We start from the raw sequence: 27,203 nt of genomic DNA on the forward strand, positions 1-27,203 counted from the left end.
CTCTTTTCTGGATTTTTTTCTCTTGATCTTCCTTATTTTGTCTCCTCATATAATGTCTGATAATTTTTACTGAATTCCAGACTTTATGGTCGAAAAATTGTAGAGGCTCTGGATGATGTTAACTTCTTCTTGAGAGGACTTTACTTTTATTTTATTAGGCAGATAAAATAAGGGCAGATCAACTTGACCAAATCAGGGATTGAGATAAATCCAGGTTGTTTTTCAATCTTTATAAAGCCTGCACTATCTCATTCTGCCCTTAGCTTTGGGGCATGTTTCCTCAGAGATCTCAAGTGAAAGCATCTTTGGTAGTCCTTAGCTCTGATCTTTGTCTCTCCATTTTGAGACTGCCAAAAATCCTACTTGGTTTTCTTACTCTTTTGGCTTCTTCTTTCTGTTCAATTTCTAGCTTATAATTCCATGTTTCTTGGGAGTCATTAAATGTTTCAAGAGGAAAGTTTAAAATGTCAGGTTTCTCTTATTTCCCTTTTCCCCAGGAATTGGTTCCTCAAGGTCTGGATGCTTTCACAACTTTAAATTTATTTTCTCTCCACTACTCTATGAGACGGAGAAAAGCAGTAGAGATTCACAGCATTTCTCTTCTTTCCAAGTATCATGGCTTTCTAATCCTTGCTGTCTTGGCTGCTTTTTATTGGCTTCAAACAGATATTTATCTAGGTTTTCTGTTTGTTCTTGGTCAGAGCATGGTCTGATTCAGTTTACTCCATTGGAGTTAGAAGTGGAAGTTCTTGAGATTAAAATTTTAGGTCTTTTTGTCCCTGCCAAACCACAGTGCTGGTAGATGAATCAGGAAGCTAAAGGCATATTGGTCTCACATCTCTCCACTTAGCTTCTTCCATTGTAGCCTGAACAATCTCATTTCAAGACAAAACACCCAAATCTTCCTTTGGGTTTAATTAATGAGAAACATGTGAGAAAATGATTCAAAATGCCCACTTCCCACAGTCTTATTACTATTCCCTGTTCCATCAAAGGCAGAATAAATCTCTGCAGGTAGTTGGAAGGTTATTATTATTATTTTAAAAAATTTCTCTCCCCTCCCCTCCCTCTTCCCCCCACCCCCCAGTTGTCTGCTCTCTGTGTCCATTAGCTGTATATTCTTCTGTGACCGCTTCTATCCTTATCAGCGGCACCAGGAATCTGTGGCTCCTTATGTTGCGTCATCTTGCTGTGTCAGCTCTCCGTGTGTGTGGCGCCATTCTTGGGCAGGCTGCACTATCTTTCGCGCTGGGAGGCTCTCCTTACGGGGCACACTTCTTGTGCGTGGGCTCCCCTACGCCAGGGACACCCCTGCATGGCAGGGCACTCCTTGCGCTCATCAGCACTGCACATGGGCCAGCTCCACATGGGACAAGGAGGCCAGAGGTTTGGACCGTGGATGCACTCAGGTTTTGGGTCTTTCTTTCCCCTATAATCTTCAGCAAAGCAAGGACTTCCTTAATTATCTCTGCTATATAAGGTAAATTTTATTTTATATATGTTCAAAGGGCTCCCCTGGTCAGTACTAAAGTGTACATTTACTCTGAGTTTTTTTCTGTTTATTCCAGTGAGGTATTAAACCTCAGAAAATGGAATGAGAGTTATGTAGCACTTTTTGGTTATTTTAATAAGGTGCTGTTGTAGCCAGTGATTAGTCCTAATTATTGATTACCCTGCATTTCCACTTCAAAAGTTGGGCATGTATGCATGTCTGACAGCAACCATTTTCCGCTTATTTTTACTAATTTCAATATTTGAAAACAAAACAAAACAATGGGAAAATATTCTCCTCAAAAAACAACAAAAATTTTCCAGCTTTTCCAATGCTGGATTTACATTTTGATAGACTAAGTTATGTTATTTTATCACAATGTTTCTATAAATTTATGTCAATCAAAATTCCATTGCCTTACCTGTAGTCAAGAGTAATCTAATATACAAAACAATCCACTTATGGGGCAAAGGTAAATAAATCACTTATCCAAACTTTCTCTTCTTCAGAACAGCAACAAATATACCTTTTTCTTTTTCATTTTGTAAATCAGATCCTTTTTTGTAAATCTGTTTTCAAGCAAAATTTATGCCCTGACTTCAAAGCTTTGTAGGGATCTTCTTGACCTAAACAATAAATGGCTACAGATAAGCATTGACTGTTTCCTAGCAACAAATTAAATATTAGTACATTCTTGATATTCACATGTTCTCCTCACTTCAGAGAACTATTTATTAAGGTCAAGGTTAATTAATACTTCAGATAATAACAGACCCCTAGTCACAGTTGAGTTATTCCTATCAAGGTCATCTGATTGGTTATAAGACACAGGAGTTATTTATGATTTCAATTACAGCTTCTGATCATATGGAACTATTTGTGTATAATCAAAGTGAAATCATGGCAGATTTTTCTCAAGCTGCACTCTAACCAGCAATTGCCAAATACTAATACGGCATTTAATGTAGGGCCAATCGGTTATTCTTCTTAAATCTATCTCTCTGTCAAGCATGGGGTGAAACCAGGCATAATAAAATCTAATTGGAAAAAAATCACTTCAAAAAGAAAACTAGAAAATGGTATCCCGCAGGTAAAATCTATTTGTGTGCTACAACATCTTTGTTAGGTCAAGCATAGACCTCCTTCTGGGGTCTATCTTTGGCCCATTAGTTCTAAATTTCAATTCAACTGAACAACAATGCATGGGAAGCAACCTGCAATTTCCTGGGGCCCCCAAATAAAGTAAAATCAAATAACTAGATTTTGATACTGGAAAAACACTTTCTTGCTCCTAAGTAAAGAATCAAATGAGGTGTTACAAGAAAGCCATTGTGCATCTGTCTACTCTTCAATGAACCATATGTAGAAAAATAGTTTTAACCTATTACTTTTATATGCATTCAAGCCCATTCTACTAGAACTAATGTTACTGGCCAGGAAATGCCAAATATAAAAGTAATCACCGACATTGTTTGCCACAATTAAAATTATAGAATTTATAAGTGAGCCTAAATAAAGGATAAAACAGGGTTAAACCCTAATATTGGGGGAGATTTATGAACAATACATGCATTTTTCATGTCTTATGTAAGCCCCAGAGGAAGTGAAGAAGGAAAAAAAGACTCATGCCTAATTTTGAACTATTAATGTAAAAACATCTAGTGACCTTGATGAAATTATTCTGCATGTCATCTCCTAGGTAATGAGAAACAGAAATATAGCCAATGAGCAGTTTATTTTGCATGTGGCTTATATTCAATATTTAACTACAAAAATCTGATTATCTTTCCTTTTGTTCTTTAAACAATACAATTGAACTGATAATTTTTACCAAAAATGCTTGAAGATACTTCTCTCTTATACCTAACCATTTATTTTCTCCTTCAACGACAGCAAGAGTAATAAAAATACTGTTAGGGGTCTCTAACAGGTAACATATCTAAGTAACGTATCTAACATATCCTCTGTTAAACTATTCTTTCTCCTATTTCACCCTTTATAGGGTTAATTATTAAACAGTTATTTTATAACAAATCTAATATGGAATGCATGCCTATTCTCACCATTCAAATCAGTTTTGTACACATACTAGTTGCAGCAATTAGCAGTGCTCCTACCCAACTAAAATTATTAATGAACTAGACTAGTTTATGGGGTGGAGGATTTCTATATGATTTGTGACTATAAATTATAAAATTTACTGCTACATTACAAAAATAAAATTTCTGGGCATTGAAGTAAAATTCAAATGATATAATCCAGAGATGAGCTCCATTTAAAAAAATCATATAACATGTTTCTCTGAATCATAATGACAATGTTTGACTAAAAGTTTGGCAAAATATCTACATGGAGACATCTTTAGTACAAACAAAATATATAATTAATAGGTTCAGAGGAATAGATCTCAATCTGAAAAATCGAGATTGGGTCCCAAATGGAATATCTGTCTTATGACGTGATGGTAACTTTCTCTGTTTTAATGAGAAAACTAATGACAAAGAAATAATGATGACACTATTCTAGCCAAATCCATATATTAGTTAATGAATATTGTAACACACAGAGCATCTTAGACTCCATAAAAGTAAAGGCTAAAAATTCCAGAGAAAAGACATTTGATGTGAAAGAAAGATACATTACCTTTTATTTCATGTTGACTTGCTTCCCGTCTTCTTTCTAGCTCTTTTCTGTCATAATTCAACCTCTTTAAGCACATAATTCCATATTGTAAACTTGTTCTGTTTTTTAAAGAGGAAAACAGTGAATTTACTTCACAGGTAAGGAATTTTTTATTGATTAAGCTTGTCACCACTATGCACTATTTTGGAGGATGACAGGTTAATAAATAACATTTGTAACTAAATCCATTAGTAGTGGAGAGCAATGCAATTATAATTATTCTAAGCATATATTTCATTATGATTCTAAAGAGTAGAAAAATATTTTCATAATAAATTATCTTGATCCTTAAGTTGTTGCCTTTCTTCATGCTATTCCTAAAGTATTTTCTGTGGGAGGAGGGGCACCCGGCTTGCCTCAGTGGCAAACAGTGCGGCAAGAGGTGACACCTCCTCTGCCCACTGGGCCTAGACAAGGTGACCACGCCTGACTAGGCCTTTGCTGCTAACGGCTAGCCGGCACCGCCCTCCCCCTTCCTATCTCCTGCCTAGCCCAGCTCTCACTTCCCCTCCCCCCTCCCTTAAACCTAATCTCTTAGTACGCTGTTTGCCCAGCAACAGTTTACAACCACCTATCAGCTTAGTAACAGTGTTAGCCTATCAAGAGTTAGCACATACTCTACTGGCCAATCACTAGCCCAATGCCAGAACATTGCCTTATATGGAAACAGCATTTGCCCTAGCCAATCAGAACCCGCCACACCACTCCCCAATCCTATAAATCTGCATCCCCTTCCGCAATAGACCAGACTTGTGCCATCAGCCTGTCTCCGCGACTCCTTCCTGGGTCGTGCGCCCTCCACGCCTTTGGAGCCCCTGAGGGAAGCCTCAGCGGCCGTACGAGGCTTTCTTCCCCACGCCAGGGACCCCTCTCGTCCCACAACGGGACCCCACTCGTCCCTTAACAGGGACCCCGCTCGTCCCACAACGGGACCCCACTCGTCCCTTAACAGGGACCCCTCTTGTCCCACAACGGGACTCCACTCGTCCCTTAACAGGGACCCCGCTCGTCCCACAATGGGACCCCACTAGTCCCGCAACAGGGAACCCGCTCGTCCCATAACAGGGACCCCGTTTCGTCCCTCAATTTTCAAACTAGTCAATATTTTATCCATTTTGAAAGAATACTAAAAGTACCTATTTTGGAGACAGTAAGGAATTTATGAGAACTAGATGTGCTCTTTATGTCTGAAGAAAAAAAACCATGTAAAAATATAAATCAGTTAAGTAATAATCAAAATCTGTAGGTGATATAGAAATATTTCAGGTCTATGTGGAAATGACATTCTGGAAGAGCAGAGAATTGACTGATCCTGAAAAGATCAGACAGAAGAGAAAAGGTTATTAAAGAGGGGATCATGAATGTAGGCTTGCAGATGAAATTGCAAATGTGTGATGAAAGTATTGAAAATCTATGCTGATAAGTAAGGAGGAATATTACAACATATAGAGAAAAGGGCTATATTTTGGAAAGTCTTGTATTCCATGTAAATTTGTAATACATCGAGGTGAGGAGCAATTACTGGACAATTTTGATGGATAGAAGAAATGGCAAAAAACCATTTTGGTTTAAAGAACAATAACCTGGTAGCAAAATTGAAGATGGGGAAATAGGTGGTCTTAGGGACAGGGAAACCAGTGAAACCTTCAATTCTGCCAAACATAAGAGTCCAGTAAGGGAAACTGAAATGAGCGTGAAAAGAAAATGTAGATGAAAGAAGAGATGTTGAGAAAAAGAAATGAGGAGACTTGATATTATATATAGAGGAAGTGGAAAGGTATGCATGAAAACCCCCCCTAGATTTCAAGAATAAAGAGCACTGACTTTTAATTGATTTCTTGTGTAGGAATAGGTACAAAATTATAAATATACAGTGGCCAAGATACATCAAAATGTTGGATGTATTTTTCAATCTTGCATTGCAATAAGAACAATGTTGAGTTCATGTATTTTAGAATCAAGGATAAAAGGGAAAAGATCACTGTGTGGAATGTTCAATTAGAAAGACCGATAATATCCATTTTAGATATTAAACAATTTGAAATTAAACCAATGGTTCTTGGCTAATGTATCCCAATTTTTATTAATATCTACTATAAAAATTTTCTCTAATGAAGTTGTATATTACTATGAGAATGTTATATGGAAACTGGGCTGTAGTGTCAATGAGATTTTGCATATGTAGTCAGATACTAACTATGCAAGTCAGAACTATGGAATATCAAGATGAAGCTTATATATTTTCCAGAGTAAATAAGGACCCAGCCATATGAGGGTTGTTTTTTTTTAAGAAAACTTGATCATTGTAATAATCATTTCTACTCAATAATAATGCAGTGCTGAAATACAGTCAAGTGAAGAATAGGAAAATGGGATGCAAGTTCTCTTTCAAAACTTTTAATGTTCCAAAGTCTAATGCAACCATGCAAAATTCGAGTTCCCGGTTTAAATATTTAGTGACAGGAAACGACCTACCTCACAATAAGTATACTATAGAGCAATTGGCAGTGATGCAAAGTTGTCTTTACTACTGAACTGAAATCACACACCATAGTGTCTACACATGTTTGAACTAGAAAAGCACATGTAAAACAGAGAAACTATTATTCTTAAGCCACAAAATAATGATCTTAAAACATTATCTAACGTCTTTCCCTATTCAAGCTTAATGTTTTTACTTTCTTTCACTGGGGAAGCGGCTGTGGCTCAATCAGTTGGGCTCCTGACTACCATATAGGAGGCCTTGGGTTCTTGTCCCAGGGTCTCCTTGTGAAGGCAAAGCTGGCCCATGTGCAGCAGAGAGCTGACAGCCCATGTGCAGCAGAGAGCTGGTGCAGCAAGATGACACAACAAAAGGGAAAGAAAAGCTGATATAGAAAAAATGTACAGTGAATGGACACAGAGAAGAGACAGCAAAGAAAGGAACAAGCCGTAAGGGAGGGAATAAATAAGTAAATGAATAAATCTTTAAAAAAATAATAATTTCTTTCACTGGACTTTTGCCACTTATAGTCTTCTTGCAATTTAATGTCCATAAGGGGACATAATTTCTTATCGTGATTATAAGGTAGACTTCTAACTGCTGCTGTTAATAGACATAATCTAAATATATCTGGGTGAGTCATTGATCAAAACTGAGATTTTTGTGTCAAGTATAAATCATTTTTTTCACATGAAGTACTATTAAGTTATGGATTCTCCTCCAGGTATTTTGAAGGTTTTTGTTTTTAACTAGGATATATTTATCTCTATTAAATTTAATCCAACTTTGTCAACAGCTGTATTAGTATTTTGAATATCTCCATAGATGGGAATGAAGATTCTCAATTATTATCTCTTTATTCTAATTCTATGCCATCAACACATCCTATTATTTTACCAAATTAGTTTTCAGCCACTGACAGGATAGGATCAAATATAGTCTTCTAAGTTAAAAATCACCTAGGTTGATATTAAGTAATCATCATCAGTTAGAGATGGAACTATTATAATCCAACCACCATTTTTTTATGTAGCTTCTAAGGATATCAGGCAAAACATAACATTCATAACATGGTACTATAACGTGCCCTTTTTTTACCCTCTAGATAGTAAACAATTTGAGAAGAGAGTTTGTATTTTATTCATCTGTGTCCTTACAGGTGTTTAACAACCCATTAATTTTCCCCCTGAAGATTGATATAAAAATAAGCAAGAATACTAAATGATTTATATGCAAATAAAGAGAACAAATATGTCAGAGAATTCCTTCTCAAATTTTTTTCTAGTATACCCCTAAATTATATAGTTTATAAGCACATATTTTTGTAAAGTTGGATGTGACTTAATTTTGTTCTTAATAACTAAATATCTAACATAAATGCATACACTGATAAAAATCATGAACATATATTTTCCTAAAGGTCAGGCAAAAAATTAAATGATAGATACTCTATAAGAAGAATTTTGTGCATGTATAGTTCCATAAAATTTGAGCACACAATATGCACATAGTTCTACAATACTTAGTCGCTGCAATTAGCTGCCTGAAATATTTGGTCAAATAAATTCAAAACTATGATGTTTTGAATAAAACACAATAACACACTCTTTTTTCTAAATATCTTTTTTTGTTTGTTTTAGTAAAGATACATTATTTTTATTTTACTTTCTTTATTCTTTGGGGAAAAAACTTACCTATGGAAACTATCCACCATTTTTAAATGGACACGGAGATCTTTTTTAGTTAGGTGATCTAACATTCTTGCATCTACCAAGCATTCCATAAAGTAACTTCTGTACTGAGGTAACCCCAGGCTGGGAAGCCATTCGTTTCCAATCCACTCGTGGTTCATGTCTCCATAAGCCAGGGTCTGTAGAAAAACCGGACACTAGAACTGTTTTATAGCAGTCAAGTTTCCGAACCAATAAAATGAGATAGCAATTGGAGAATTTTAGCTATTACTAAAACTGATATTTAATTGTTATAATGTATGGAAGCAAAGCAGAAATAGTATTTAGCCAATAAGCATTTTATCTACTTTGGTACAAAATGGAGCTCTGGGTAGATTTATCAAAGTAGTTGTCCATAGAAAATGATTATGACTATGCATTTATATTCCCAAAAGGAAATACATTTTGTCGAAATATGTATTTTGTTAATAAATAAATTAATATTAGTGGTATAAGATAAATTCTGAGCTTTAAGGGATGTAGATAAATTTATTTTGATTTGTTTTGTTTTATTTTAATGTCTGCTAAGACTCCACCATTTTCCTATTTTCAGTGCCACTATTCCATTGCTATCCATAGTGCAAATCTTGATGTGAAATATAAGCCTCAGTAAATGAAGAGAGAAAGGTATAAGGTTAGCAAGAATGCTGACACTTTATATGCAAATTCTTGTTCCTTAGTAAAACATGCAACCAGTAACTCATAAAGATCATAAGACAAAAATCAGTCTTTTCTGGAATCAATCAATATAGACTCTACAATATGTAAAGAAGCAAGGCATGATCAAAAACTAAGATAGATAATCTACTTAGTTAATATAGCAATATGAACTGCTCTTACTAAATACTATTCAAAACAGCAGAATTAAAATCCAAAATCAATCTTGTCCTCTAAACCACTATTTTTCAAGGGCTATTATTCTCTGTTAATTTACTGTATTTTTAGTGCAATTCTATGTTCTTCCCTTTTTCCTGTCACAAATTCTTAAGAGCAGTGAAAATCTTACCAAAATCAAAATCTAATGCAACCCTAATTTACTGCATGGCTAAAAATAGGTCCTAGTATAACTATAGAATTTTTTCTTGTATTCAAAGTTCTGAGTCATATTGCACATTTAAATTTATGTTTCATAACCCATTTATTCTTTCAGATATCCAACATATTGAAATGCTGAAAAAAATGCACAGCTCCCTTGCAAAGATATGTTTGTTCATAGTACAGGTGCTTCTCTCATATTGTCATCTCAATAAATGGGAGTTAATCTGGCTTGTAGTCCACAATGCTGAAATATGTCCCTTCAGCTACAGTCCTTATGCACTTTGCTTTATAAGTTAAAATATCTGAGATTCCAAATCAGTTTTTTCCTCCTTCTTAGCTCTAAATTGGATGATTCCTGATTAAATATATTCAAGGGAATTTCAGAGAAATTTTAGTTCTAGATCATCTTCTGGGGAAGAAAAGAAATTACCTTTTCAAAAGAGGTCATGCCATGCATGAAATGATAATATTTCTTTGTACACAATGGTTACTTAAAAAGACAGGTATGCTCTTAAATACAATATGTTTTTAAGTATACATACATGACCTAAACTTGAGCCAAGTGAGGACTTATTGTATATTGATACATTATAGTTTCTTATTGTGAATCCTCATAGTCTACTAAATAAAATGAATTGCTATAAAGCATATGAATTTCCTACCTGGGCCCAGCTTCCTTCCTCAGATTCTTTCTGTGTTAGCAGCAGGGTATCATTAATAAAGCAGGTAAAGATAAATTAATATCAAATTAATACAGTAACTTTTTCTAGCAGAAGCAAAACTGTTATAGAAATGTTAGTTTTTATGACATATGGAGATAAAAACACAAATTCCTATTCAGTTCCACAGGACTCATTTAGTAGTTTAAGAGATACTACATAGTTTTTAATTAATTTCATTTTAAATACACACACATGGGATTTTCAAATTTTGTGAACATTTGATCTGTTCCATTTCAAATCATTTATTTGTTCTTTAAATCATGTAATTTCCTGAAAGATAATGAGGTATAACAAAATTACTGATTTTCTTAAATATATACATTTTATGAGAAAACTTATTAAATTAATGATATGCAAAAAGTAATAGTATTCTTCTCACAGTGTTTGTGGTAATCACACAGATTTCAGCAACAGCCATCAAAAACAAAAATAACAACAAAAAAGACAAAAACAAAGCAAAACCAAATGAAAAGAAACAAAATTAAAAATGAAATTACTAGATGACACTGGCATTTGTATTCATCATAAACTTGTATATAATTGATTCCTCAAAAGGCATAAAATAGATAGGACATTATTTTAAAAAACAAAGTGCATGAAATGCCCAACTTTGTTACTCTCTATAAAAAATGACTGCATATATAATTATAGTTTTAAAAGTTGACAATTGCAATCAAGTTCTTTAAACCTGTTTTGGGGAATACTAAATTAACATAACATCCATTATTTTTTTGGTCAAACCTTGTATCTGATTTGATGGCTAAGCACAAAAAACTGGAGTATATTAGAAATGAGCATTCAAAATGAACTATACTTTTACAAGATTAATTGTGCTTAATAACATGTACTATCTGTGACTATGCCCAATACCAGGTGATATTTGTTACAAAAAATTACCATTGTTGCAAAATGAGTAAATAAGTTTTATTTACGATAATCTAGCACTGTTGCATTTAAGAAGTCAAATGAACACAATTAAATGCAATTATAATGAAAATGTTAATTATTGCATGTAACTACATAAACACACCACATTACTGAGATCCACAGTAAACAAAAGAGCTTTAACTCCAATAGCAACAAAATAGGTTTTCTTCAGGTTCAACAAAGCCAAAAGGACTAACCGTTTTTGCTGGAGCTGCAAGATTTTCCATTTCTTCATGGGTCACCCAAACGTTGCCTGAAGGCTAGTGAGGAGGCCCAGAGGGAAGCAGTGGAATCCAGGGGAGGGAAGCAGTGGTAAGGAAGAAAGGCAGCGCCACTGTAAGTTAACAGCATGGCATCAACACCACAGTGCTCTTGCCTCCACAGCATGCAGGAGAGACAGCATTGCTGGGTTGCTCATAGCTCCCTTTTTCATCTACTTAAAAAAATTAAATAGAAACAGGCATGCTGTGAAGCTCACATGGAAGTGAATTTAAATGATATCTCTGTGATGATTAATCAGGAAACAAGCATGATCAAAATTTGACAAGTTGTGTGGCTATGGGATCCATTTTCTGTAGCAACGGAGAATTAGTTAAATTTGACTGTAGAACAATGTATTTTCATGTGTTTGCTTTTCTTCAGAAAACAATGGAACATGTACTGTGTTGGTGTTATTACCAATATTATATTCACATGATTTTGATTTTTTAATATCTTTCAAAAAGGAAAATTAGTTGTCAATATAAAGTTTTATGCACTAGCATTATCTCTCTGAAAAGCATCAACTTTACCCAAATAATTTTTTATTTTTGCAGTTTGGTAAATATGTTTTTTTTTTCCTGTATTCTTAGAAATGAAAATGAAGAAAAATGCTATTTTTGCTTTAACAAAGGATTTTTCAGCCTCACTAAATACTGTCAGAACTTATAAAACTGATGTTTCCTTTTTTTTTTTTAACCAGTCTTCTTTACCATTAAAAAAAAAAAAAGAACATGGTATAAAGAATATTTTCTCCTGAGCAGGTACTATTGTTATAAAATCTCATGTGCTTTCTAAATGAAACGACGACTGACATCTATTCTGTATGGAGAATAATATGTTTGTCAACCAAAGTCCGCTTAGTCACTGCAGAAGTTTGGCATTGTTTATGAATTCCAAAAATAGATATTGGGTTATGTTTGCAAACTGGTCTGTTCCTCTGGGCGTGATTAAATTATGATTAGAGATTTGATTGGACCACATCAGCAGAATGCTTTATGGTCTGAAGAGAAAACTACATGGCAGAGAAAAGAGTTGGAGTTTTGATGCACAGCCTGGGAAAGTATAGACACAGAGAAGGAGGACACAAGGGAGTTTTTATTTTGAATCCCCCGGAAGTAAACACACAGAGAAGCAGGTACGTGAAGAAGGAGGGAAAGCTCCATTAGACTCAGCAGAGGCCCCAGGAAGAGAGACAAGCCATTATTAGCCTGATAGTCTACAGCTGAACCCAGAGAGAAATGAGTCCAGGAAAGAGACAAGACTTATCTCCTACAGCTGATATTGGAAGAAGCTGGGACCACAGAATTTTACAAGGAAAAGAAAGTCAGAACCCTTGCAATATCAGCAGACATCTTGCTCCAACACATAGCAACAGACTTTGGTGAGGGAAGTAATTTATACTCTGTGACCTAGTAAATGTAAGTTTCTACCCCAAATAAATACCCTACATAAAACCTAACAAATTTCTGGTACTTTGCATCAGCACCCCTTTGGCTGACTAATACAGTCACATATAGTTCAGACTTTTCATTAAAAGGACAAGTCACTGGAAACCATATCCCATCAAATTCCACCATTTCACTGGGACTTCTTTAGGAACACTGTACAGCCACCCAAGCACACAAACCCAATACATACAATGAAATTACTTCCAATAGATTATGTATTATAACTTCAGAAGGGGTCCAGTTTTAAAAATTGTTGGTAGTGAAGGGGATATCCAAGTATAAGTTACCACTACAATTCATACTGGCCTTCTCTATACTTGGCTTTCAGTGCATTATAAATAATGCAACTGAATATAATTTAAAAAGCGACCATATATGAAACAAATTGATGAGTATAATTAGATACAAGAGAAACCTCATGCAGATTTTGTTGAGTATCAAAAGGGAGTTGAATAACAACGATTAATAATTATAAGGAAACCACAGGTTCATAAAAATTCCAAGAGTCAGGCAAAATATATATGTAGATAATTATCATTCTTTTACTCATTTTGGAATTTAGAATATAGCTGTTTTTTTCCTATAAAGTAAAACTATGATCAAATATCTAAGAATAAATCTAACTAAGGATATAAAGGATTTGTGAACAGAAAACTACAAAACATTGCTAAAAGAAATCAAGGGAGAGTTAAATAAATGGAAGGAACTTTCATGTTCATGAATTTAAAGTCTAAATATCATTAAGATGTCAATCCTATCCAAAGAAATTAATAGATTCAATGCAATCCCAATCAAAATTACAATGACCTTCTTTGCCAAAATGGAATATCCAATCATCAAATTTATATGGAAGAGTAAGGGGCCCTGAATAGTTAATGCCATCTTGAAGAAGAAGAATAAAGTTGAGGTCTTACACTTCTTGATCTTAAAACTTATTACAAAGCCACAGTAATCAAAACAGCATGGTACTGGCACAAGGACTGGCATATAGGCCTGTCCTTGATTTGATTGAGAGGTCGGAAATCAATCCTCACATTGATGGCCAACTGATTTTTGGCAAGGTAGTAAAGACCACTCAATTGGCAAAGAATAGTCTCTTCAACAAATGATGCTGGAAAAACCGGATCTCCATTTGCACACAAAAAAGAAGAAATATTCCTATCTCACACCTTATAGCAAAAAGACAAAACTCAGATTGGATCAAAGACGAATATAAGAGCAGAACAATCAAATTCCTAGAAGAAAAAATAGGGATGAAATTCAGGACCTTGAGTTAGGCAATGGTTTCTTAGACATTACAACCATAGCATAAGCAACAACAACAACAACAACAATAGATAAATGGGTCCTCATCAAAATTAAAAACTTTTATTCATCAAAGGCCTTTATCATGAAAGTGAAGCAATAACCTACACAATGGGAGAAAATATATGGAAATGACATGACCAATAAAGGTTTAACATCCAGAATATATAAAGAAAGCCTTCAACCTAATATCTAGGAGACAAACAACCCAATTAAAAAATGAGCAAAAGACTTAACTAGACATCTCTCCATAGATGATAAATGAATGGCCAAAAAGGACATGGAAAGATGCTCATCATTAGTCATCAGGGAAATGCAAATCAAAACCACAATGAGATACCATTTCACACGCACTATAACGGCAGATATTGGGGGAAAAAAAAAAGGGAAAATAATAAGTGTTAGAGAGAAATTGGAGTAATAGGAACACTTATTTATTGCTGGTGGCAATGTAAAGTGGTGCAGCCTCTGTGGAAGACAGTTTTGAAGCTCCTCAGAAAGCTAAGTTTAGAATTACCATACGACCTGGCAATCCCACTACTTGGTATATAACCAAAAGAACTGGAAATGGGCAGTCGAACAAATATTTTCACACTGATGTTCATAACGGCATCATTGACAATTTCCAAAAGATGGAAGCTGCCTAAGTGTCCATCAACTGATGACTGGATAAATAAAATGTGGTATATATATACAATGGAATATTACTCAGTGGTAAAAAGGAATGAAGTCCTGATATATATGACAACATGATGGACTTTGAAGACATGTTTAGTAAAATAAGCTAGACACAAAAGGACAAGTATTGTATGATCTCACTTATTTGAAACAATTAGAATAAGCAAACAGAGAATCTAGAATATAAGTTATCAAATTTCAGGGCAGGGATAGGGAATGGAAAATTGTGGTAGTTTGAGTCTTTTATGGAACCCAGAGAATTATGTTCATAAATTGGTCCATTCCTGTATGTTGAACATATTGTGAACCTTTAATTAGATTAGATTCAGTTAAGGGCCGTTTGATTAGATTACTCCAGTAAGGCATAGCCCAGGATGGGTCTTAATCCATTTACTGGAGTCCTTTATAAACTAGAATCAGCAGAGTCACAGAAACAGAGAGGAAACCCCCAGAAGCTGAGAGAGAAGGCCCCAGGAGCCAGAAGCTGAAAGCAGTGAGGCCTAGAGGAGAGGGGAGAGAGGAGGGGATGCTGCCATATGCCTGGATCACCCACAGCTGCTGCTTAGGGAGAAAGCATCTCCTTATGATGCTTTGATCTGGACACTCTCATGGCCTGAGAATGGTAAGCTTATAAAGTTAATAAATCCCCGTTGTAAAAGTCACTGCATTCATTTCTTGTATCTGGCCCTGACAGCCTTAAGCAAACTACAATAGAAGTTTAGGCTTAAAATATACAGGATTCTTATTTCAAATGATGGAGATGTTCTGGTAATGAATGGTGGTGATATTAGCACAACATGGTGAATGTAATTTGCTCCACATATTTGATGATTAAAAGGTGAAATGTTGGATTGTATATGTGGTAACAGAATACAATAAAAAAAATCCATGGAAATATACTACACAAATAGTGAACTATAAGTTAAATCTACAAGTTAAATCATGGGTTATAATTAATGGTATAATTATAAAAATGTGCTTTCATCAATTGTAAAAAATGTTCCAACTAGTGCAGGCTATAGATGATGGGGTGGTATAGGGGGATCCTATGTGTTACACATGATTTTTTTGTAAAACCACAACATCTTTAATAAAAACAATAAAAAAGTGCAATCTAGTTTTCATACTGAAGTTGGAAATTTTAATACCCTAATTTTTGAAAGATCAGGGCTTTTATTTTTTCTTGTATGTGGTTGTTACTTGAGGGGAGAATACTGACATAAACAAGTTGTGATGCCTCTTTCCTAGCTGGATTTATTCAGGAAATTCTGGCTCTCATATAAATTCAGTTTGCGATAACTATTTTAATTGCCTGCTCAATTTTTACTTTAAATATATTCTGAATTATCTTTTAGGTTGAGCAATACTCTAACTATAGTATAGAACATTTACTCTATTTAAAAAATAATGTTACAAATGAATGTTGGTTAAAATATAAATTGTTTTCCTACATGATGTTTAGAAATAAGTTAAAATAGCATTATTCAGGAAAGAGAGGCACTTTTAAAAATTGACCTTGGATTTTTGGCAGAAGAATCAACTATACTGAGAAGGATAATAAGCATAAACACAATAGAAATGAAGCAAGTTCTCTAAAACTGTTTAAAGCCATAGATAAAAATTTATACTCAAGTCAGTTCTGTGCCAGAAAACTATAACAAAGTGATACCATTTCTGTGTATTTCCTACCCACTCTTCAGATTTACTTTATTCTCCCCTATTTTATTGGGCAGTATATAACACAGGGCCAGGGAAACCCAGTTAACATCGGAAATCAGATCCTTTGTCAGCATAAAATATAATTAAGGAACAGTCTAAAGAAAATTGTGAAATATTTCTTGAGTTATATTTAGTGTTTGAATTCATTATCCTGTATGCCTTTTTTCCCACCTTTTATTCTTTCCCAATATTAGGATAGGAATAACTTTATGAGTGGATGAGGGATTTCCAAATGAGAAGAGAACAAATTTCAAAGGAATTTATTCCACTTGCTATTTTTAAAACATTAAATTCTGGTGTGATTTCATAATTATGGAAACTGCATAAGAAGTAGGTTAAGAAGTGAGGTAAGCACTGATCTTCAGAAAATGCTGATACCTTATAGCTCCTGTCCTGAGTAGGGGTTGAATTATATGGAAAAAATGGTGACGGGGGTGGGTTGGAGTAGAGGAGGATTGCCCCTGCAAAAGAGTTGCTGATTGGGAGAAAGGTCTAAACTAGTCTAGAGATGTCCAAAATGTCTATGTCGGTTCTGATTTCCTCTGTTTTGATGAACTGCATAATCATGAAGAATGCAGACTTCAAGTGTGATGTGAAGCATAGCTCCTTAAATGAAAGCCTTTTTAAAAATAGCAGCAAGGTTAATGAAGAGCAACTAAATCTCTTTGGAATAATTCATGCTGACACTGAAATGTTTGCTGCCATAATTTCACTCTGTGGATTTAGAGATGCTGCTACTATTTGCCCAGCACTGGGAGAGGGGAGGAGTAGAAACTGACTCACTGTTCGGGATGTTGGAGGAGCTGAAGGACTTGTTAAGGAAACCATCTCCTGGATTGCTAATCGGAGCTTTAGGCGATGCAGAGGATTGCTGATTCCAATTTCTCTCTGGATCTCAGTGTCTGATAAGGCAGACATGATGGCACCACTTTTCACATTGGCTCGGCAAGCTGCCACATACCAAGCAGGCATTCCCAACCAGAGCTGGAGGACAAGGAAAAAAAAATATATATAGATTAAAATAATAGCTAATGTTTTTACACAAAATATCTCATTATTTTAAGTATCTTGCATGAATGGAATTCATTTCATGTTTACAACCTCATAATATAGATGTTATGGTTATTTCCACTAAAGGAAATAGATTCACAGAGATATCAAGTACTTTGTTCAGAAACACCAGCTAGAAAGTGATGAAACTGATGAATTCCAGGTATTCTGGTTCCAGAGATTGCATTTTAAAACTACTCTATATTGCTAGGGATAAAAGTAAAAGTAATAATTGCATGGTATCAAAGCTCTCCTTGTGTTTAAGCATAAGAACAGCTTGACTTCTAATTTACAATGCTTCTTTGGAACTCTGAGTGCAGAGAAATTTCATCACTAAAAGATGCAGCTCTACCATTTTCAGTCATGTGATTTTGATCCAAGCATGTAGTGTAACCAAACCTCATTTCCCACCACCTACTTACATCATGTGATAGTTATGATCTTAATTAGAGGATATATATGAAAATGCTTTTAGTAAAATCAAATGATGTACTAATGGAAGACACTAAAATTATAAGCATCTGGAAAAGTGCCTGACACATAGAAGATGAAGATACCTATTATTGTTTTTCCTTTAAATGAATGAATAAATGAATGAATCATTTAAAATTTAATTAAAAATTAAGTTTTTTATTTAATATTTTAAATGTTCTTCATTTTTTTCAGCAGCTTTTATGAATGCCTTCTATATATCAGGCATGATGTAGTTCTAGGTATACTGTAGAGAACAAATCAGAGGGAAATCTTCGCTCTTGTGGAGGTTAAATTCTTATTATGACTTTTCAAATGATTTCATAGTCTTAAAAAATTGGGTATCACCAGTTGCTCCACTCCATCTGCTTGGTAACACTTCCATATGTGTGCCTGAAGAAGTCCTTCTTATTCTTCAAGACACAGGTTACACTCATCCATCCACCCATTCATTCATCTACCCATCCATTTTGTAATAATTACTTACATCCCTAATAGAAGGAAAAAAAAATAATGGAGAATCCTGGAAGATAGACTAGCAGAATTAACCTTAGAACTTCTGTGATACAATCCATCCACAGAAATCTGCCATGTGCACGTCTAGTTAATGGCCACATGGCCTACCTGTAGAGGGAGCCTTTAAGCCTCACTGAAAATTAATCCATTAAAAGAAGACAGGTACATTTGCTTTAGCTAAAGAAAATAACAGAATGAATAATCTATTCGAAAGTAGGGATTCAGACTCTTTAACTTTGCCATGTGGCTCTGGAAAGACAACTGAATCAGTAGTATTATGAACACAGTAGTTTCCGGCACACATCTTAAGCCTGGGTGAATATCAGCTAATTTATATTATGCTTCCACATCTGAAATATATACACTTCAAAAATGAGTATTCTCCCCATTTTTTCCCAGCTATGTGTGTAGGAAGCAGGAAACTTGAAAGTAAGCCATTTAATTTTTGATGTTTAAATGCCCAAATAATAAGGTTTATTATTTATTCTATTTATTGCTATTTTATTTGTTGACATGACTAGGTTAAGCAAAAGGGAGAACATGTAAGAATGAGAAAGAGTGAGAGAGTTAATGAAATAACTATAAAGGCAGTAAAATACAATGTCTAGAGCTCTGGATGGGAAATTAGAAGACCTGGACTCTCATTCCTCTCCTGTTGTTGGTGAGTCATGTGATCTCTATAAGTCTCAGTCTTATTTTTCTCTATTGTAAAATGAAGGGATTACTTCTAAGTTATTGTGTTAAGCAGCTTCCCAATCATCCCTGCCCCCTGATATTCAGGACCTTGTATAATCCTCTTCCCTTGAGTTTGAGTTGGACCTAGTGACTCATATCTAATGGATAGAATGTGATAAAAGTAATGGGATGTCACTTTCCAGATTAGCTTACAAAGACTGTTGTTTCACTCTTGTTACTCTTCTCTGGCTCTTCTCTCCACTCTTGCTCTGGGAGAAGCAAGTTGCCATGTTGTAAGCACCCCTATGGAGACACTCACAGGGCAAGTAACTGATGTTACTGGCAAACAGCTATCAAGCAATTGGATTCTGACCATGATTCTGTGAGTGAGGTTGGAAGTGGATCTTAACGAAGTGGAGCCTCAGGATGACTGTAGCCATTGCTAATACCTGGAGAGCATGCTTGTGAAAGAACCTGAGCAGTGGACATAGCTAAACCATCTCTAGACTCCTGATTCGCAAAAGCCTGAAAGTAATAAATGTTTATAGTGGGATAATTTATTACAAAGCAATAGATAACCAATACAGATATCCTTATGGTATGAAAATTCTGCTGTGTAAAAAGGCTACTCATCATTATAGGGAAACAAACACACAAAATGCCAAATCTTTGAGTCAGCATGGGTTGGGCTGTGAATGAGATAAAAGAAAATTCAAAGCACAGTTCTTACGCAAATAGTTCATACAATCTTCCAGAAGATTAGGCACAAGGAATTGAGCTTACCTTGACTGGTAGCATTAGATATGATAGAAGTGGGACTTGGTTTCTTACCTTATAATTTCGAATTGTTCAAAGTAACAAAATATCTAAATATACCATCCTCAATTTAATGATTTTCATCCCTCTGTTCTAAAATATTTTAATTTATATGCTAGTTTAACATTACCCTCATCCCTGATTAGCTTTTGGAAAGTTTTTCATGTGGATAAATAATGTTGAAGTATTAGACTAATGCCTATATGTTATTCTTAACAGGGGGTGACACAAGGTGCTAAAAAAGCTGAAAGTCATGAGCTCTCATTCATTGGATCACCTCGCTCATTTATCCTGTTTATTTCATTTCATTATTTGAATCACATTAGGATGAGTACATTATGGGCAAATCCTGTGGACTCAGAATAGGGTTAATTAGCACAAGCTTCACTGTTTGTCATTTCCTAGCACCTTAATGTTAGTAAATTTGCTTTTTATATAAAGGATTTGTTCATTACTTGCCTCTGTTTAACTGCAGATCATTTTATTGGAGTAAAAAATGGAACAAAGAATTGCTATCATTTTTGAAGTGTGCTTTCTTTTTTTTTTAAAAAGATTTATTTATTTATTTATTTCTCTCCCCTTCCCCCGCCACCCCAGTTGTCTGTTCTCTGTGTCTATTTGCTGCGTCTTCTTTGTCCGCTTCTCTTGTTGTCAGCGGCATGGGAATCTGTGTTTCTTTTTGTTTTGTCATCTTGTTGTGTCAGCTCTCCGTGTGTGCTGTGCCATTCCTGGGCAGGCTGCACTTTCTTTCGCACTGGGCGGCTCTCCTTGCGGGGCGCACTCCTTGCACATGGGGTTCCCCTACGCAGGGGACACCCCTGCGTGGCAGGGCACTTCTTGCGCACATCAGGACTGTGCATGGGCCAGCTGCACACGGGTCAAGGAGGCCTGGGGTTTGAACCGTGGACCTCCCATGTGGTAGGCGGACACCCTAACCACTGGGCCAAATCCGCCGCTGAAGTGTGCTTTCTTAAGATTTTTTTTTCAAATAATAGGTTTTTAAAAATAAAGTAATTTTCCAAGAATCCCCCAAGTACATGGGCAGTGCCTAGCAAAGGAGGACAGGCCATAATGCCAGAACCTTGATACTGATGGTTGTACTTATGACCCTTGTTCTTATGAAATTTAAACTTAGCCTAATATTATATATTGCCTAAGAGTTGCCTCCTGAAAGTCTCCTTGTTGCTCAAATGTGTTCTCTCTCTAAGCCAAACTCAGCATATAAATGCATTACCATCCCTCCACTATGGTGGGACATGACTCCTGGGGATGAACCTACCTGGCACCAAGTGATTATTACCAAGCACCAAATAGCAAAGCATTTGGAAAAAGATGTTGACCAAAAGGGGGAAATATTAAATACAAATGAATTTTTATGGCTAAGATATTTCAAAGTGAGTCGGGAGGTCATTCCAGAGGTTATGCTTATGCATGTATCAGCAGGATTTCATTTACTGCCACCATAAGCAGCACCTCAAGCACCAGGGCTGCTGAGGGCTTTAGAGACATCTAGATATATAGGCAGGGCAGATGATCTCAGGAATATGGCACTGTCAGTGGGCTTTGCTTTGGAATATATACTTCCTAATGTAACAGAGTTAGATTCATTTATAATTTCCCTATACAGGCCTTTTCTACCTCTTTTATTTGAACCTATAATTAACACTATACTCATTAAATATATGCCCCCAGAGACTTAAATCTTTGGTCTGTTCATATGCTTGTTGAGCCCTGAATCTCAGAAGAGTTGCAACACCTACTCTCCAGTTCGTTGGACTCACCCAGGAAAACTAGCAAAGGGATGATGATGGACAACGCCCATCCCAAAAATCAGAGAGTATCTACAACTTCGTGCAAGACAATTCTATCCATCTGCCTCATGGGATCTAAGCCCCTTCTCATCAGAAGCAGAGTGGGCATCACCGTCCCAAAATCCTCGAGACTGAGGAATGAAGAAACATAAGAGGGGAATGAAACTATGCACTAAAGTAGATATTATTTTTCTATCAATGGAAGAACTTGTATCATTCATTATAAAGATATGACCACTAGAGGAAAGGAAGAGGGAAGAATAGGTGTACTATAGGTCATTTTTGGCACACTAGGATTGTCCTGCATGATATTGCAATGACAAATACAGGCTATTATACATTTTGCCTAAACCTATAAAATTGTGCAGGGCAGATTGTAAACTATAATGTAAACTATAGACCATGGTTAATAGCAATGCTCCAGCGTGCGTTCATCAATTATAACAAAATGTATCACACCAATGAAAGATGTTGTTAATGGGGAAAATTGTGGGAGGGGGAAGAGGTGTAGTATATGGGAATCCCCTGTATTTTTGATGTAACATTTACATAATCTAAAGCTTTCTTAAAAGTTAAAAAAATTTTTTAAAACCATCCTTAGAAAAAACAGTTCTGATCATTAGTATGTTAAAAATTTCCTGAATGATATGAGAGGGTAAACATAGCTTGACACACAGTCATCTTTCACTCAGTCCCAGGAAAATGTAAAGCATCTGTTTATATCTGTCTATATAAGACTCAAATGGATTTTAATTTTTCTTCATTTATTAGTTAGATCTATATATGATGTTATAATGAAGGTGGGTAAATTTATAATCCTAAATCATTATTATAAAAATGGGTTCTAATCACATCTGTCAGGCAGGAAAAGCCTATCTTCTTTGATTTGCTATCAGCATATCTTAGTAGCCCATGTTAGACAACTGCATGGAAAAGGCAGTGAACATGACTAATAAATGGCACAAAGAGACCCTTCATAGTTGTATATGTATTTCTCCCACTCTCAAAGCCTGCTTCTGCTGCCTTGCACCTTGCTCAGGTTGTTGCTGTATTTCTTCTAGAACACTGCATTGTTCAGGAAATGCCTTATGTGGTTCTTGTTTATTTTAACATTCAATTTGGGGGATAAATCTCCTGCTATTTCATCCCAAGATTCTTAGACTGAGCTGACCTCTAGGCCTTAGAGAGTTCATTTCAGGAATTAAACTGCAAGCAACAGAATAATTCTATACAATTAGCCAATAGAGACATCTTTAGTAACACAGAAATGCCAAATATAGAGATGACTCTTCTCTGTAGCCTGCTGATAAGAAAGGATGCTGAAATAATGAACATGGGCCAATGTTTTCTTGTAACAACATAAATGTGGCTCAATAATTCTTTCTTCTCCTGTTTTAGCTGTGAAGGTGAAATTTAGAATGGGTTATCCTCCTGGCTGCTTATTCTTTTGCTACAATCACATGAAGGTGTCAGGGTAAAACTACAATGATGCCCATGGCCCCTAGATAACCATATAACTCCATTATCAGCTATTCCAGGGTCGTGGGAGGCTATGGCTTTAGGAATATGTCTTTACCAGTCTCTTATAAACTATTAAATTAGTCATGACTGATTTAAGAGACTTCTGGTCTTCATTCTGTCTTACCTCTAGCCATGCGACCACAGTGGGACCATCCCACTGGGCAAAAGGTAATCCCTTTCTCCGAGCTTCTTCTAGCAGTTCATGCCTGAAGTATATAACAAAGATTATCAGTCAAGTAACATGGAAAAACATGGCTGTGATTTTTAACACTCATAGTAAGAAAACACACACAATAATGCATTACATATTTTGTAAGGTAATACATAATAAAAAACTTCTTATTTTGAAGAATACATGTACAGAATCCACTGATTTCATTAGAATTGAAACATTCACATCTAAAAATAATTTCTCCCAAATTCTATTCATTAAAATTCAAACATTAAGTGTTGATGGACTAAGAAACTGTATTATCTGCAAATGTCTTATCCCTTTAAGAAGAAAGTTGTCCACTTATGCACATTTAAACATACATTATGGATGTATATCTCCTTCCTTACTATCTCAGTGGTAGAGAAAGGTACCTGTATATAGAGGCAGAAGATAAATTTGGTCATTCTAGCCCTATTTTAATATTCCCTCTAAGTCCAGAGAGCTATCTTAAGAGTTAGATATCTGTTTGTACTACAAAAGGACATCTCATTTGTGAAGAATTGCAGGGTAAATTGATTTCCATCACTAAATCACTGTCAGGTGTGAAATTCAACAATATATGTATTTTCATTTATGATCACTACTCACTGACAAGAAATTATTGTTTTTTATAATAAAAAGATGAAGGCGCCTTGATAAATGCATTTTCCATTTCATTGTCCCTACAATTGAGACTTTAGAACAGACATCCACTTACAAAATTTGAGATAGTCCATAAATGAGATAGTGTCTTCATGGAAACTCAAACCTGGTGGGACTAAATTGGAAAACATACTCTCTGTTCCCTAGTGTGCCTTGATCTTATACACAAATGATAAAAAGTATTATATTCATTGCTTTATTTTGAATGTGTGTCTTTCATTAACATCATACATGAACTTTCAAATAAAACCTTTCATTATTTCCATTCTATGGACAAATTAATTTCTTACTGTGATGGACTATATTAATATTTTAAAATATATAAGCAGAAATATCTTTCAACACAGAAGCTTTTTGCAATTGCCTTGGAGATGCTACAACAAAAATGCATTGCTAAAATAAGGAGGTAAAACAAAAATTAAAGCTATAGCAGCTGATGATACTCATAAACCATCTGCCATTTCATTGGATGGGATAGGAAGGAAAGTATTGGTAGGTTCTGCAAGTAAACTACTCAGCACCTGGGAAAGGAACCAGCAACACTGGGGCCCTGAATTCAAACTGAAAACTAGAGAGGCTTTCTTACCTGTCTTATTCTACCACTACCCATTTCCTTGGGGTTTTCCAAAGACATTCCCTTATTGAAAAGCATATTTAATTAGCCTAGTTTCATGGTGACAATACTTATAGAAACAGGTTGAAAGAGCTAGCAACCAACTATCAAGTATTTATCGAGCATCTGTTGTGAGCTTAGATTTATGGTCAATGTGGAAAATAGAGTACACAAGTCCCTGGTTAGACAGGCAAAGCCAACACATGAAACTCTCCCAAAAAACACAATACAAAATAGCTATACATAAGCTCAAGGATACACACTTAAAGAGAATGAAGATTTTGGAAAAGGGGTTAAAAGCCATGGAAACAACTGATGAAGACTTTGTGGTCATTGAGTTAGTTTTGAAGGACAGGTAGGAAGGAGATGGGATGGTGTTACAAACAGGATAAGTAGTAAAGGAGTAGTGTAGAGGCAGGACTGAGCATGGAGTATGTGTACTTCATAGTAGATTTCCGAGGAAAGGAGCTATAAAGTTATATCCAACAGGAAAAGAAGAATTTCCACCTACATAACACATGTTTAAATTTCTTTACTGTTTCATTCAGTGGGAAAAAACATAAATATGTACTAAAACCTAGGAAGTATTTAACATTTTCACATGTGAAGTGTATGAGTTGTATAAAAAGCCATTTTTTAAAAGTTAAGATTCTTTGTGAAAATTCGGTCTAATAAAAACAGTACCACAAGCTGGAGTGATTTGTTAAAACTTAAGTCAGATCATGTTACTTCTCTGCTTATACCCCCCTGATGGCTCCCCATCTCACTGAAACTAGAAGCCAAAGCAGCTGTTAGGCTTTATCCTGCCCTTCCTCATCCCCCTGACTCAACTGCTACCGCATCCCTTGACTCCCTCTATGCCAGCAACCCTGGACTCCTTGCTATTCCTTAGAAATATTCCAGGCCTCTTTTTACCTTAGAACCTCAGCACCTGCTGTTCCCTCTACCTGAAATGGTCTTCCCTTATATTTTCATATGACTTCTTCCCTCACCTACTTTGAATCTTTACTCAAAGACCACATTTTCTTTGAAGGTCCTCTCTCCCACTTCCTTTAACCTCCACTAGACATTTCCTCAGCCCCATTTCTTGTTTTATTTTTCTCTATAGTGCTTATCTTCTAACATAGCATGCCAATTTCTCCTTCGTCTGTCATGGCCCAACTGAATATAAGTTCAAAGAGGACAGGGCTTTTTATATATTTGTTTAGCAATGAATTTGAAGCATCTTGAACAAGGTTAAACCCAGAAGAGCTGCTATGTAAATGTTTGAAGGATGTCAGCTACTGTTCATATTTAAGTGTTTCTGGTTTTAGTAAATTTTGTCCTGTAGTAATTTTTATTACAGCCCCAGTTTCTTTCTCTGTTTTGACTTACAACCACGTTCAAACTTGTATGTTTCAAAGAACAAAAGTTTTCTTAGAATCATACATTCCCTTGAGCCTTTTATGTCACACCTTTTGAAAATAGCATCAATTCCTATTGATCCCAAGAATCTGATCTGGTTTGGGGTCCCTGGCAGGAATCTGGTTCGCAGGCAATCTAATGTGCTCAAATAGTACTATTCTCCTTCTGAACATAAATATCAATCATACAATTGTTTGAAACATGATTTGGCAATCTGCCCCCCTCCCAATTTTTCTTTTTCTTAAAAATTTTATTTAATTTTTATTTATTTTATTTTATAGGTACCAAGGATTGAACCTGGGACTTCATACATGTGACGCTCATGCTCAACCACTAAGCTATACCTGCTCCTGTATTATTTTGCTTTAAGCCACAAATTCCCACAAAACAATAATTTTAGTAATAATATACAAAGAAAGTAATATAAGTGAGCTAAAGTCCAATGAGTTCTGCCCTCTGTTCCCGCACTGGTAAGGGGAAATCCCAAGTGGAGGCCTTCGAGTCAATACACTTGACACTTGTAAACACATCAGACTAGATGTGGATGGCTGGATTTTGTACTAAGACTGTGAACTACATGACAGCAATTCCAGTTCGGTTTTCTTTAACCTGAGAGCAATATCAGTTGTGTAAAGAAATGCACTGACATTCTGAAAACAGTATTACACTTAATTCATCTCAGTTATAAAAATAATCTGCATCCATATAAAATGTGTAAGAGGCATATATCTGTGCATGTTGGCTTGAGAGAGAAGCAATGTTAGAAATATAAAGCAATATGGACAATGCCATAAAAGTGGGAAATCAAAGAGTAATACATGATGATTTCTTAAAAGATTATTATGGATAACATGCAGATTTTTCTGTAAACCTACAACTTCTCTAATAAAAATAATTCTTCCCATCTTGAAAGAAAGCATGTAAAAATAATAAACAAGATAATTTGAGGCATTGATATGTGTCTGAAGAAGATGATATAGAGTAAG

At 35.4% G+C, this 27,203-nt stretch overlaps 1 protein-coding gene across 20 annotated transcripts in view; it reads right to left on the minus strand.

Moving 5' to 3' along the window:
• Window positions 1-27,203, minus strand: part of PPFIA2 (PTPRF interacting protein alpha 2) — a 544,821-nt gene that overhangs the window by 17,194 nt on the left and 500,424 nt on the right. For 10 of the 20 annotated variants that reach the window (XM_058308490.2, XM_071218976.1, XM_058308489.2 and 7 more), the window contains 6 exons: window positions 23,469-23,550; window positions 17,268-17,468; window positions 11,271-11,333; window positions 10,087-10,116; window positions 8,351-8,544; window positions 4,136-4,233 (listed from right to left, as the gene is read on the minus strand). In XM_058308490.2, the coding sequence (XP_058164473.1) occupies window positions 4,136-4,233; window positions 8,351-8,544; window positions 10,087-10,116; window positions 11,271-11,333; window positions 17,268-17,468; window positions 23,469-23,550 (668 nt within the window). The remainder of the gene's footprint in view (window positions 1-4,135; window positions 4,234-8,350; window positions 8,545-10,086; window positions 10,117-11,270; window positions 11,334-17,267; window positions 17,469-23,468; window positions 23,551-27,203) is intronic. The other 10 variants (XM_058308494.2, XM_071218980.1, XM_058308493.2 and 7 more) reach the window with 1 other exon arrangement.

This window comes from Dasypus novemcinctus, chromosome 12 (genome assembly GCF_030445035.2).
Source record: "Dasypus novemcinctus isolate mDasNov1 chromosome 12, mDasNov1.1.hap2, whole genome shotgun sequence".
Classification (NCBI taxonomy): Eukaryota; Metazoa; Chordata; class Mammalia; order Cingulata; family Dasypodidae; genus Dasypus; species Dasypus novemcinctus.